General features: G+C 38.2%; 1 protein-coding gene across 1 annotated transcript; it reads right to left on the bottom strand.

Annotated features, from left to right (window-relative positions):
- Nucleotides 1–487: 487 nt before the first annotated feature.
- Nucleotides 488–10,561, bottom strand: LOC105619069 (unconventional myosin-IXa-like). The gene is made up of 14 exons (XM_012200599.1): nucleotides 10,269–10,561; nucleotides 9,559–10,176; nucleotides 9,177–9,475; nucleotides 8,428–8,687; nucleotides 8,039–8,346; nucleotides 7,622–7,959; nucleotides 7,472–7,532; nucleotides 7,107–7,154; nucleotides 6,189–6,521; nucleotides 4,402–5,313; nucleotides 4,249–4,332; nucleotides 1,943–4,185; nucleotides 836–1,846; nucleotides 488–585 (listed from the first exon to the last, which is right to left on the bottom strand). The coding sequence occupies exons 1-14, from the start codon at nucleotides 10,559–10,561 to the stop codon at nucleotides 488–490; spliced, it is 6,906 nt and encodes a 2,301-aa protein (XP_012055989.1).
- Between the last annotated feature and the right edge of the window lie 3,879 nt (nucleotides 10,562–14,440).

Here is a 14,440-nt window from a genome sequence, read left to right as displayed (position 1 = left end):
ATTAAAAGTACGCTTTTCTTTAAATATTTCCTAGTTTTTCTGTGCTTTCATTTCTTATATTTAAAATGTGTAAAGCGGCGGTTAATAATGTTTTCTTTTAGGATCTATAGACAAACGAAACGTTGTGCCTAAATATTTCGACAGTCTTCAAAGAAAGGAATGCATTGTGAATAAAATTATGCGGCAAAGTTAAAATTTGTGCAGTTTTTTCCTAATCATACACTGTACGAAATAATTTTAGATATCTCTACTGACTTCGATAACAGAATGGAATCATTTCAGTCGCACAATTAAACTTCATTTTTGGAGTCGACAAATTACGAAAGCTATAAGCTTTTGTAATTGCTAATGCATCTCAACACATTAATAATTAGTTGAAAGAACCAGCAAGTGAAGTTATTGATTCTCTGTCCTAACACGATATCTCGCATCTATCGGACTGTTATATTCGTTTAGAATGCACATTAATGTTATTCGCGAACGCTATTCATACCATTACCATGTCATCGTCCATATTGATAATCGTTGGAAACGAATTGTCTGCTGAACTTTGCCTTTGAACGGGCTTCTTCCTTACGAGTCCGTCTGTGATTAATAAAAGTAAAAGATCTTAAACCTAGAAACCTATCTATATATCTATTTTAATATCTATCTTATAAGAGTTTTTAATCATTTCATAATAAAGAGAATCGTTTTAAAAATCAATCACTTAATAAAACAATGAAATAATTAAACGCACAATCTCTTATAAACCTTTGTGAACATAAATAGCTTTACTGGAGAAATTGTTGCTCAAATCGCATAATTATAAAATCAATTCTTAGAAGGTACTTACCAGCAGAAGATGGGAGAAGATCGTCGAGAGATCCATCGTCTAGATCCGTGGCTGACAAGAGGAGATCATCGTCCGAAGAAGCTCTCGTTAGACTGGGTAGAGTAGACGTCAAGAGATCCTTTTCCTTTTGGATTTCTTGTATATGATCGACGAGTAGCGCTTCTTCCTCATCTCCTCGATCCCTGTCACGATCCATCGCAACTGCTCGTCCTGCAACGCTCGAGGCAGTTACGTTCAACTCCTCTGGACTGAAGATCTTGGATGATCGTAAACTGGAGAGCCGATGAGTCGCTGTGTGACAAGCAGATTCGAGGGTATTTATGTCTGCCAGCGTTGCTCTAACTACCCTCAACTTTTCCTGCACAATCGTTTCGACGCAACGCGTCTGCCTGCCTACGTCTTGAAGAGAATCTTGCGCGGGCAACGTCCTGTTCGTTCTGAGAATGCACGGTGCAAAAACGATGGCTAAAGCTGATGATGACATTCTATTGTCTACCTCATGTCGCGCTACTCGCGCTAGATGGACAATCAAACGTTCCATCAGATCATAATTAGGTTTCGGCAACTTCTTCAATATGGCGAAGAGCGTGCTGATTCGATCATGCGGATCCGTCAAATTTGCCGCGTGCAAGAAATCGTCGTAATATTCGTAAGTCAACAACGGTTCCGGCATGTCTCTAAAGAAACTTTTCAGCACTGCTGCTAAAACATGCACTTGATAGTTCTCGAAATCCACCTTCTCTAAATCACCCTCGTCCATTTTCATTTTGAGTTCTCTCACTTTGGAACTGACACCACTTTTTCTATATATACCTTCAGTATAGAGACCGTGCATTTCGATAGTTGTGATTAATCGATCTACTACGAGTGGTACTTTGCCATCACCGCAGTCCAACTTGTACAGTGGTACACCAAATACTTTGCGCGAATTCATTTCAGGCAGAGAACCATCTTTGCCACATTCCGCTGACGCCTTCATGTAGCACTTTTTGTGGCATGTCAATTTACAATCTAAAAACAAAGTATAGTTATTATGATTAATTATAATCATTAAATCGTTAAAAAAAGAGAAATGTCGAAATAAATTTGTATACATGGATTACTTACTCTGGCAAACGAGTCCTCGCTCAATAGGCCACATGAAGAAAGATGTGCAGACTTCACACGCGGTGGGTATGTTGATGATAGTCAACTGGAACATGTGACTGCCATGTCGTATGGGTTCTTCTTGTTTTCGCTTCTTCTCCTTCTTCCGTTTGCTCTTGCTTTGCTTTTCGGGAGCTTCAGTTTTAACCATAGCCATAAATTCATTCATAAAGCCTCTGAATGCATTCACGCCCATTGTTACAGGAAAATCTTCCCTCGTGTTTTCTTGCTTGCAGACAGTTTCCATAACATGAAGAAAATTTGCGATTAAATCGGTGTATTTGATGTTACCCTCTACGCCTTGCTGTATGGCGACGCTATACGTGATCACCAGGTCGTCCTTGAACTTCCTAAGAGCATGCTTGAAAACACGATCCACTTCGCTCGGTTTCCGTCCCTCCTCTTGACTCTCCATTTTGTAGATTTTCTTGGTGATAAAATCTTGCATCAGTGCCAACTCTTTGGCGTCGGAAATAATCTTATCCGTGCTATCGGAAAAGGCTGAAGTGCCAGTTAGATTAAATTTGGACGCGACCGTTTGTTTCGTAGTATCGTACGGTGTGCGCGGTGGTTTTCTATTTTTCCGTCTGTTCGGTGTGTTGGCCAAAAGGCACGGCATTCTCAACACTCCACCGTTTTGAATGCACTTGACATGATACAACTGCTTACAGTCAACACATTTGTAGCCTTGCGTCACAAACGCGTCCATTTTCTCGTGGCAACACACACATACGTCGTCCTTTGCAAATCTCGCCACTTTTCGAAAACGATGACCAGCTAGAGTAAACAGATTATTACCTTTCCATTCAAGAAGATTCATGCCAGGTGCCAATTTCAGATCATTCGAACTGGTATCCTGTCCCATTTTATCCTCACTTAGACCCGAGATTTTCGTAGCTGGATCGGAGTTCCTCCTTCGTAGCTCGAGAGTCGTTATCGCATTGGATCTCATGCGTTTACCGGGCTGCTGTACTTTGTATGTAGCTTCATTCTTATTCATGGGCCAATCCGTAACAGATCGAGAAGTAGTTTCATGCGAATAATCTTTCCGAGACCATACAGTCGTTTTATTCAAGTCACTTTCCTTAATTGTACCAAGAAGCAGATTTCGTGTTTCGGTATTAGTTTCGACTACACTTTCACCCATAGATCGACACTGAACCTCTCTCGAAGGTCTATTTCGTCTTGCGTTTCTCACTGGAACGTCCGGCTCATATTTCTCTTTCGAACGCGAATTCTTTTCATTTGGCGAGGATCCTTTCAAAGTGCTCTTCAAAGTGTTATCGTCGTTGATATCTACGACTTTCATTGCGGAATCTCCCTCCGAGTTTTGTCGCCGCAAGTAACTAAGATCTTTGACATTTTTTATAGGTCCGTGCTTGGTTTGATCTCGTTTTGTTGGCGATATTGGAATATTTTCCATTCGATCAGCTACGTTGTTGTCATTAAATCCACGTTGTTGCCTATTACTCAAACTTTCCATTTGAACGAATCGATCGCTCGTATCGAGTTTAACATTATAATTCGCAGCTTCGTTGGGCTTTTCCTGTCGGACTTGTTCGAAAACGCTATCCGTTGAACTCTTGTAATGAGACACGTTAGGAGATCGGGTAACGGTTGTTTTCTGAGGTACTTGCATAAAATAATCGCTGTAATTGGCGGGCGAGTAATCTGCTCTACGACGCCAAATGTCCGAATTCGGACTGTGCGTCAGGTTTACGTTGGTGGTATGATACTTTATGTCGCGCGAACTGACGAACGGCAGACTCGTGTTGAAAACAGGTGGAGCACTTTGCACGGCGCTCGGTGGCTCGCTTTCGGTTTCACCATCACTATATCCTGTCGAGGAACTGTCAGTTCTTCTACTCACTGAAGAGAGTCGACTGGACGCGTTCAATATATTTACATTTGATGCAATCGCCGCCGAATGATCACCACGTTTTGTTCTTGTGCTTGGCACGGGTCTCGAGCCAGAATTTTCTTGCGATTCAGAACTATTGATACTAGCTTGAGATTCGTAACTCCTCAGACTGGTTAAACTTTCGAGACTACTTTTACGATCTGTGATCTCATCGAAATTATACGTTTCCGTATTTTTCAACGCTCCGTCATGCAAAATTCGCTTGTTCGGAGTAAGCTTTCGTTTGGAATACGAGATGCTTGTATCCAAAGTACTGTCTCTGTCTCGATAGACGTTATCACTCCTATAAAGAGCTCGATAAGTTTTTGCAACAACCTAACTGTGAAATTGAAACTTTAGTACTTACCTTACTGACGTAAGTCGATTTTGAGATTCTACTTTTCGAGGTGATTCGCCATATTCTGTTAAACTTCGATCTTCCGCGAACGACCTATACAAAAAAATAATACAAGTTATCTCTATATTGTTTTATACATACATGTATACGTGTTATACTTACTCTTCACTATCTTTGGCGTACATTTTATCATATATAAGTTCCTTATATTCTGGAATTTTCTTGACTTCTTGAATTCTATCTGGTAGAGGCCTTTTTCGTTTTTTCAATTCGATAAATTTCTTTCTGGCATTATTTCCTCTAACGTACGCTTGGAAAGTAATTACGCACGACTTTAGCTTTTTAAACCAGCTATGTTGTTTGTACACCCTCCAGGCAGTTTGTATATGTAATGCGGCTTCGGTTCTTGCACGAAGAACCTGAGCTAATCGCTGTGCCGAAACCATTCTCCAGAAAGATTGAATTTGTACAACGGCATTCTTTAATCTAAGGAATTTTCGCCTTTCTAGACAAGCGCGGAACCATTTCTGTATGGTGGTAATGCTTGTTATAATTTGTTGATGAAGTTCAATATCCAGTTTTATCTTTTCGGATTCTCTGAGGAAGACTTTGGTAGTACCCAACTGATAATTATCTCTGTTGAGATTGAGAGTTAGTAGGAAGTCCCTCACGTCGGATTGTGAGCTCAGAAGACCTTTAGGAAGCAACATTCGATAGAGTTGTATAAATTCCTCATATGTTAGTCGCACGTTGAAACCGGCCTGCCTTATTCTGACGGTTTCCAACATGCCTGTATAGCGCAGCTGTCGTTGTACTGTTTCCTCATCAAATTCATTTGGTATTTTATTAGCGTTGCTCTTAATGCATCTGATGAAGAAAGGATTTGCCTGATTCAGAGTGTCCATCAGACTGTGCAAACTTTGCTGAAATTGTGCAGAAACGGTCATAGGTTGTTTTCTGGCTTTCCCTGGTCCGGTACCGTAACTCTGAGTTCTTCCTGCGAGTGTCTTTACAGTTTGCAGATTTTTCAGACCTTTCTTGCCACGTTCCCTTGGCCGAAACGATTTATTTTTCCTGTAAACATTCCAATGCTAATATGCATTTGTAATATTCAATATATGATGTACATTCATTCTCCTGTTATTATCATTTAGTATTATCATGTATGTAGAAATACAATACAAATAGTATCAATCTTCAGATAATTTTGTATTTACACAGGAGAAGGAATTACAATCTAGTTATATTCTATCAGTAGTGTATGTTTTATGAATAATAAAAAATCTATATCTATGTACATACAAAAATATATCTAACAAACAGAATAAAGAAATAAGAAATAGTAGAAAATTTATATGATATAGTAGATATAATAAGAAATAGCAAGCTTAAGGATAATATTTGATCCAATATTATAGGAAACATTTAAGTATTATGATGATAGTACAAATGAAATATTGATGTAGAAAAAAATCACATTTTTAATTTATAATTGTAATAATATTAATTTATACTATTCTGCCATATTTATATTCTATATTATAAATTATTCATGGTTTTTATAATATAGTAGTTACAAATAAGATATATGCAACTCTTTGGTAAAAACTTTAAGGAACTGTTGCAAAACATTCAGCATGCAGCAATCATCATTAATTATATCGAGACTGTAAGATGATAATGAAAAATGGTTTTATAATGGATATATAATGTTCTTTTGTTATCAAAAGATGTAGCGATATGTCATCGAGAAATTAAGATAAATGAATAAAGCCACGGTACAGTTTTAACTATTAATAGCTTACGAAAATGCTATTACCTACAAAAAGGAAACCCATCACCACCCGGAATTGCTATAAAGTACGTATTAATCTTGATTTATAAATCAGTAATTTTTCTCTGTAACTTAAATTACGTTTATTAAATGAGAATCGATACGTTTTACATACATGACAATCTGATTAGCGCGTTCCATGACGTTTGCTTCGTCTTTTGGAAGCACTCTCTCTAGCGGTGTATGAGTATCTCGTCTGAATTTATTATTACTATAGGACTGGTCTTCCCTGCCCCGTAATATGTAACCACCCTTCATCGATGTAACGTTTGATGGGTGTTGCGTCTGATTAATGTTTCTAAATTGTGGCCACGATAGACGATTGTTGTTTATATTATCGTTGTTTTCGGTTTGTATAGAAGATAATGTGGCAGAAGGAGCAGTAGCCGGTGGTAAACATACACTGCGTTGCTTCTGATAACTTGGTGGGCGAGTATGTTTATGTGAACTGAAAAATTTTCTAGTTCTTAATTATTTTGTCGACATTCCTTATGATTACCTAATTATCGTTTATAAATTATTAGCCGATCGTTTTTAATATGCTTCTTTTCGAGTACCCGAGCTTTATATATATTATATTATATATATATATATATTTCTCAGGGAATGTTTTTTCGATTGATGAATGATTTGAATATAAACACAGAAAAAATGAAAGATGACTGATATGAATTGTATAAAAGGAAATTCAGTTTTGCGTCATAAATCATGCCCAGATACAATAACAAGAAGAACATTGTACAATGATAGAATGTAATTGTACAAAAAATATCATGGAAACTGCATTCTAGTTATAGCTAACACGAGGAGTGCAAGCATAAATCGAAATAAAATCATAGACACACATAATTGGAGCAAAAGTATATGGATTTACAAATTTCAACAAGAATGGATTATTTACACTTTCTACATTATTTAAGGCTGAGATTGATCGTCATTAATATAATTTCATTTGTTGTAAATCCATGGGATATGTCAACAAAATACAACATTTGCGAAAATTATACATAGAGTGGATCGAAAGACCACTTACGCAATTCGGTTAATAGTTAGATTGACTGTCGACAACGTCACAAGATGGCTACAAAGGGATAAAAGACATATGACCAATATAAATATAATTAAGAGATTTGTTTTAATTTATAAATACAAAGTTCAGAACGTGATGCATGTATTATTGACGCACAACGTAAATTCATACTAAATAAAACAATATACAGATCAAACATGTCCAAAAAAACAAGCGCACAAGCACTTTCTTCTTCACAATTCTCAATTTAATACTATATCTTGCTTTGTTATATATAGGTTACAGATAGAAGCGTTTAATACTCTTTTATTATCGCTCATATATCAAAACGTTATTTAATTAGAAAGCTAAAAAGATTTTAACATTACCTTATTAAATTCTCGTTGGGTGTCCTGTATCTATTTTGTACAGATGTCTTGTTTCCATCGACTGAAAGATACATATTTTTGTGTTAATTCCTTGCATTAAACGATGCTTTAATAATGTTGAAATAATATATCATAATATTTAATATTTACCTCTGCCATGTCTGTGTGCTCGACCAGCTTCTTGAAACGCAAAATGAGCGCGGAAGAAGGCCCGCAGGATGGCCCATCTAAATACGGCGACCGGATCAGCGCCGACTAACTCTCGCACGAAAGCAAGGGAAGAATTTTTCAGTACTCCGACTACGCCATCGGGTCGCATCAAATCTAGATTTTTTTCTCTCATATTGGCAGCTTGATACTTGACCGCACCAGCATAATGACGAACAACAAACGCCGCTTCTCGGCGCTGTGGCGCTTCGTAAAACGGATTTTCTTTATTAACAGTGTTAAATTTCTGTAGCAACGTTTCGTTTGTTGCACCAGGAAAGCTACGAAACAAAGTTAAATGTTTGAAATATATTTATTTCAAAAACTTGTGAAAAAGTGTATTCAAGAGATAATACTAACTTGCACTGATCGTCAAGAAGACATAAAAGACCGTTTGGTTTCCCTTCGATGAGATTAAGACATCCAGAGTTGTCGCTGTACCCTATGTCTGTCCATCTAATCCCCTGCTTTCTGTATTCTCGTTGTTCGTATTGGAAAACATGTTGGTTAAAGTAATGTTGTAATTGTTCATTCGCATAATTAATGCATAACTGCTCGAAACTATTACACGTTTTAAAATCTTCAAAGCCAAATATGTCTAATACACCTATACTATTGCCTTGATGATCTCTGAGAGTATCTTTTTTAGAAAGTAGGGCATGATTCACCTAACACAAATAATAAATTATTTTATGTGTCGTGCAGTTAATAACCATAATTGTTTATATAAACGAAGGCATTTATATTACCTGCAACACAATCCAATCAAATAAAGCTCCATACAAACACTTTGCCATGGCATCGCGTGCCGCAATCGCTTCGGGAAGTCTATAGTTAATAACTAAAGTCTCTCCGGAAGCTCTTGCACGTTTGGCAGTGAGTGCAGCTAACAGAGTTTCTTGTTTTACTCGGAGAAGCTCTGATATCAATGCAACTACTTCTGGATTTTTAACACCTACAGCTTCGTCGTGATGGTGATACGATTTTCTCGGATAAAATTCAACATTACCTAAATCAAGAAGTTTGTTCTTTTCAACTAAACTTCTAGCACAGATGCACTTTCATCCTTTCTTTTTTCTCTCCACATTGAAGAAAAAAAGAGAAAATATGAATGGAGCAAGAAGTTTATTTAAAAAGAACAAGCTTAAGAATCCAGAGTTAATTTAATGATGCATATGGTATGGACATGGGCGCCGACAGAATTACTTGCAAGGAGGTGCACTCAGAAGAATTCAAATTTGAAATAAATTTGGATAGCAATTAAGACAATTCAAGTTTTTCAACATTGATTTTTCTAAAATTGATTTTCCAAAGTTTTATTACAAATATTAATTAATATTTATGCACTTAATTTTCAATTGAAAAAATTATTTTCACATTATGTGATTTATTTTTTTCCTATGGATTTTCCATTTCCCAATTATATTATAAAGAGTACAAATGCACTCCCTTGTACTTCTCTCGCGGCGCCCATGGATATGGATGAGTTGATAATCACCTAGTAAAAGGACTGCCGACAGAACTGCGAAGAGTCGTCTTTGCTTCTCTGCTGTAAAGCCTACCATTTCCATAGATTGTTTTAATCTCGAGAATTCATGTCGTTCATCAATATTTTCTAGTCCGTAACAACCACTTTTATTTAAGTAATTGTACCGATCACAGCTCTCCAAATGCAACAGCTGTTTCTCTTGCTCGTTTGCGCCAGCCAATAAGTAATAAAACACGTGATAATTCCTCTCATTCCGTCCTTGAGAAACAATCCTGGATTTCTCGAGAAGGTATTTTTGAACCACAGCACTATAAAATGCATTTAGGTCACTTCTGTTATAGTTTATATTTAGTGTATTATATATTATACATTATTATTGTTTATTACATACCCATGAACCATTCCATTTTCTTTGTAATTTACTTGAATAAATTTTCCAAAGCGACTGCTATTGTTATTATGGGCAGTTTTTGCATTACCAAATGCTTCTAGAACAGGTCCAGCGCTGAGTATCGTTTGTTCCACACCGCTGCCATGTGAACCCTTTTGACTAAGTGCTGTCAAATGATGTAACAAGAAATTCGTTGATTCAGTTTTACCAGAACCGCTTTCACCACTGATAACGATACATTGATTCTTCTTCTCCTTAAGCATACAATGATAAGCTGCATCGGCTATGGCAAATATATGAGGAGGTATGTCTGGACCCAGCCTTCTGTTTTGATATAATTTTACATATTTTGGATTATAGATAGGGTAGAATTTGAATGGATTCAAGGCAATCAGTATACTGCCAACGTAAGTATATATATTGCCAGCCAAAAACCTCGCCCTCAGATTGTCCAACAATGTTTGCTCATTCAGATCTGGAAGCTGACATAGATCTGGGTATTCCTTGTCACGTGGTTGATAAAGGAATCTATTAAAATAGTCCTTTAGGAGTTGAGGATCCATAGGAAACCTACTGTCAGACCATAAATAGTCTGGTTGCTTTTTTCGTAGATAAAATCTGAAAGATAAAGGGAAAATTATTTTGTAAGAAATCACTCTAAATCGAGCATTAACAATAAAACGTAATTATGTTGAAATATAATATAAGACCTGTAGTATTCTTGCTGAGTATCATTTTTTGGCCACAGTAACATGAGTGCTACGGGGCATTCAGCGGGGCCAAGTCTTCTTTCCTTACATTCTTGACCAACAGAATTCCCTACCACTTCTGCTAACTCATAGCCATTCGAAACAGAAGCTTCAATCAGTCCGAGTCTTTCAATAATACATTCTACAATCTCGGCTGATGAAGTTTGTTTCGTAGCTTTAATGGAGAGCGCCTCATATTCAGGGCTCCATTCACCCACGAATACTTGCACTACTCCAGATCCACTGTTGTCCATTTTTCAACCCTGAAATCATGATTACAAAGATAAAAAAATAATCTATTTAATATTACATAAATCAAATCATTTTAATAGCATACCTTGTATTGAAGAGGGTTAGCAAATATATCCTCTATCATCTATATAGTATTTCAAATGCGTTGTTTCTCCTTCTTGTTTACTCATTATATACAACCACTGATTTAAGCGTTTAAAATAATTATTATACATTTTGTTTTACAAGCTTGGTACAATACAACGTCAATGTTTATAATTATTTACACGCGTTAAATCTATATTATACTTTTGATGCAATTTGGATTATTTCTTGCCAAATACATTTGCCAATTGGCTAGGTTTTGAGAGGTAATCAATTTTAATTATACGCGTATCACTTAAAATTTTAAAAATAAATTTATGTGATATAAAATAAAAATTTGTATCTCTCCTGGTCATAAAGAATATCAATAAGAAATTGTAAAGCCCTTCCAAATTATTTCTAGGTCTTTCTCAATATATCGTAGAGTATTCCAACCATTAGTTAATAATTAATGTAATAAAATAGAGAATTATTATATTCCTTCTTTTATAGATTTATACGCTCAGTCAATTCGATAGGTCCTTGTTCCTGATTTGTTCATTAAGAGTTAGAGTATTTTTATAATTGTAGAATAGCCTGTTTTATCTGAATATCATGCGTTTAACACGGACTGTCCATTGGAACCTCTCCGACAGCATTAAATTATTATCACAACATTCACTGAACAGGTGACAAGCGTGGGTGTGCTATTGTTGGTAGGCAGTAACTTAGTTTCCTTGTTCTGACAAAAATCCAAGGTTTCCAGAGCGCATTGTAAATATTCTCGTGCCTCTTGAGTATTTCAGCATATTTATTGCAATAGTTCACGGCTGTATCATTTCCATCTATTGCACGAAACTTTCTCTAAGTCAGAAAAGTGTCCTATCTGAAAAAAAGTATACAATACATTAAAATAAAGAAGTAGGCAAAAATTGGATTATTTTATATCATTCATGCATGTAGATTAATTTTAATCTCGACTCTTCTTTTCTTAAAAATCTTTTTTTTTTAATTGCAAGAATTAGAAAAAGATAAAAAGAATCGAAATTAATTGAACCAAAATTAAAGTTAGTATACATTAATGAAAACGAGCAATTTAATTAGCTGCATCTTAAAGTATAGATGCTTTCTACTTAATTTAATACAAAAGGATTGATATCTTGAATCGATCCAGAGAGGTATCACGTTACACGCATACAAAATAAACTTAATCCCGACTTTAGTTACGATGTAACGCCTCTTAGCATGCGACGTAAACCAGAATGAAACAGGTGCATTGCATTTCTATTTTAAAGCAAGCGCGTCAAGATAGAACGCACATCGTAAATCATGTAGGAGGACGAGGGGGGCTATTAGAACGGCTATTAAAAGCGAAGACGGATAAGAATAATCGAATTTTTCCGATTGTTTTTAGCGACGCCACCATGCAGTGTCCGCTACGTGTCTCGTTTCGGACCGTCGGATGTCACACACGCACGTGTTGCGCGCCGTGAAGCCGACGATGCACGATTAAATTTAAAAATATCTCACCTCCACTCCAGGACGTTTTTTCCGAGGAAGCGCGCGCTCCCGCAAATAACCGTCTTGTCGCCGCTGTAAACGTTGCACGAGAAAAACACCAGAGAGTCGCCCCTCCTGTCGTCGGTCCACAGGGGACTCTCGGTCCCTCGTGAGAATCGCGTCTTACACACGTTCGTAAAAAAAGGAATTCCGCGAGACTCGAGAGCGGTATTTACGTTTCCGCGATACCACGATCGTCCGTTCCTCCGCACAGCGAGTGTGGGGGGGAAGCCGACGGCCGTATGACATTTGGATACGCGAGGTCTTGCGCCGTACAGATTGACGGGTCACGGACCGTGTCTGCCAATCAGGGCCAGCTCGGGCGACAAGCGAACGTCAACATGATAAACCACGCTTAAATCATTACAGGCGTTTCTAGAGCAAAAGCTGAATCACGGAGCGCAACACGTCGCGGTATCACCGCGAAGGAATGCATCGTTGCGAGGCACAGCGAGGCATGCGTGAATGCCTGCGTGTTCGTTCACTCGCTCGCGTGCGTGCGTGCGTGCGTGCGTACGTGCGTGCGTGCGTTCACTCGCTCGACCTCGCGATACTTATACATCCGTCATTACCTCCTTCGTTGATCGTGGGATCCACGTTGCGATGCATCCTTGTCCTCCAAGAGCAGCGGGGCCCGCGCGATGCGCTCGGGCATGCTGCCGCGGGCCGGGAGGCCCGCCGCCGTCGCCGCCGCGTGAAAATAAACCGCTGTCTCGTCTCCTCGTATAGATCCCACAGATATGATCGCCTTCTCTCTCCCCTTCTCGCATCCGCTTCGCCGAGTCGGCACTGCGACGCGGATCAGATCCCTCACGTCTGACGTCGCTGGCTGGCCGTGCGCACGCTGTCGGATCGCGATTCGCGGATGGACCCGCAGAGCAACAGCGAACCGGCCCGCTCGCGTTAAGCGGCAACGCCGACGTCAACGTCGTCAACCGTGCCACCGTATTTCTCGTGCGGTCGACTCGAGGGACACGGGCGGACAATACGGTGGACACGCGCGCGTACAATACGGGTGGGTTGACACTTTGGTAAACACGCGCTTGCCCGTGAGCTTTCAGCCTTCGATCGGCCACCGTCGGGGATCGATCCGCACTCCACAGCGCGCACCGGCCTGGACACTCTGGACCGCGGAGTCCCGTGGACGGTGCTTGAAATCGCGGCGATTCTACCCTGCCGTGGCACCTCGCCACGGGATATCACACTCGCGAGGATTCACACACAATCACCGATCACCACGGGATCTGACGGGGCCCTTGCCCAGGTTTATCGTCCTTCGTTTCCACACGGGATCCTGCGTCCCGATACGTCTACCATTTCGATTTTTTCGGTCACGTGGTACGCGCCGGCGGTCGCCGATTGGTCGCGGCGGGCACGACGACGTCGACGACGTGACCAATTGCTGATGCGCTTCCATCGTTCGTTCGAATGCCGTTCGGTCGACGATGACGATTTTAAAGCCATCTCTTGCTGGTACGAAGAAACCTCTACGATCGTTTCGTCGCTCCGTTTCGCGGCTCTTTTAATAGCTCTTTTGCGTTTAGTAGAAAAAACAATTAGTGAATTTGGATACAACTATTGTAGATTCTTTAAATATTATTTAGTTTTCCTTTAATTTCTCCGTCCAATAAATAGATCTGAATGTAAACAAATCATATGAAGGATGAATGTCGCATTTAAAAAATATGCTAAAAGTAGGAAAATTTCATAGATTGTTCTGTTATTTATTATATACGTCTGAGTATCTTTAAAATTTTGAGCATAATTTTCTTATTGGTTTAAAAATTTATTTAATTTATTTAATTTTTTGTTTGTTTTTGTTGTTTCTTGATTCTTACGTAAAATTACGTATTTTGTAATATTTATTCGCAAAAGAAGGAACAACTTTCACTTTTCGTAATTAACATCCAGAGATCGTTTTTTCTGGTTTCATTCTGGTTTTTTTCTTATATTATACACTTTTCTTTATAGAAATCGAAAATTATTATTATTATAATGACATACTACACAAGGTAAATTTTTCAAGGTAAAATTAATACATTCAAATAAAGAATAAAATCTTTATTCACATCGTTAATCGTTATGAAATCGTGTCAATTACGTTTCAATCATTTAAAAAATTAATTCAGAGTTGTTGATTCTCTGAATTATACATGTAGCTTCAATCATTTTTAAATGATTGAAGCAAACTGGTAACGATTTCGGAACGATTGATGTAATTATTCTTATTTTATATATATACATATATATTATATATA

Source organism: Atta cephalotes, assembly GCF_000143395.1.
Source record: "Atta cephalotes unplaced genomic scaffold scaffold00019, whole genome shotgun sequence".
NCBI lineage: Eukaryota > Metazoa > Arthropoda > Insecta > Hymenoptera > Formicidae > Atta > Atta cephalotes.
This window is presented reverse-complemented; position numbering and strand designations above follow the sequence as displayed.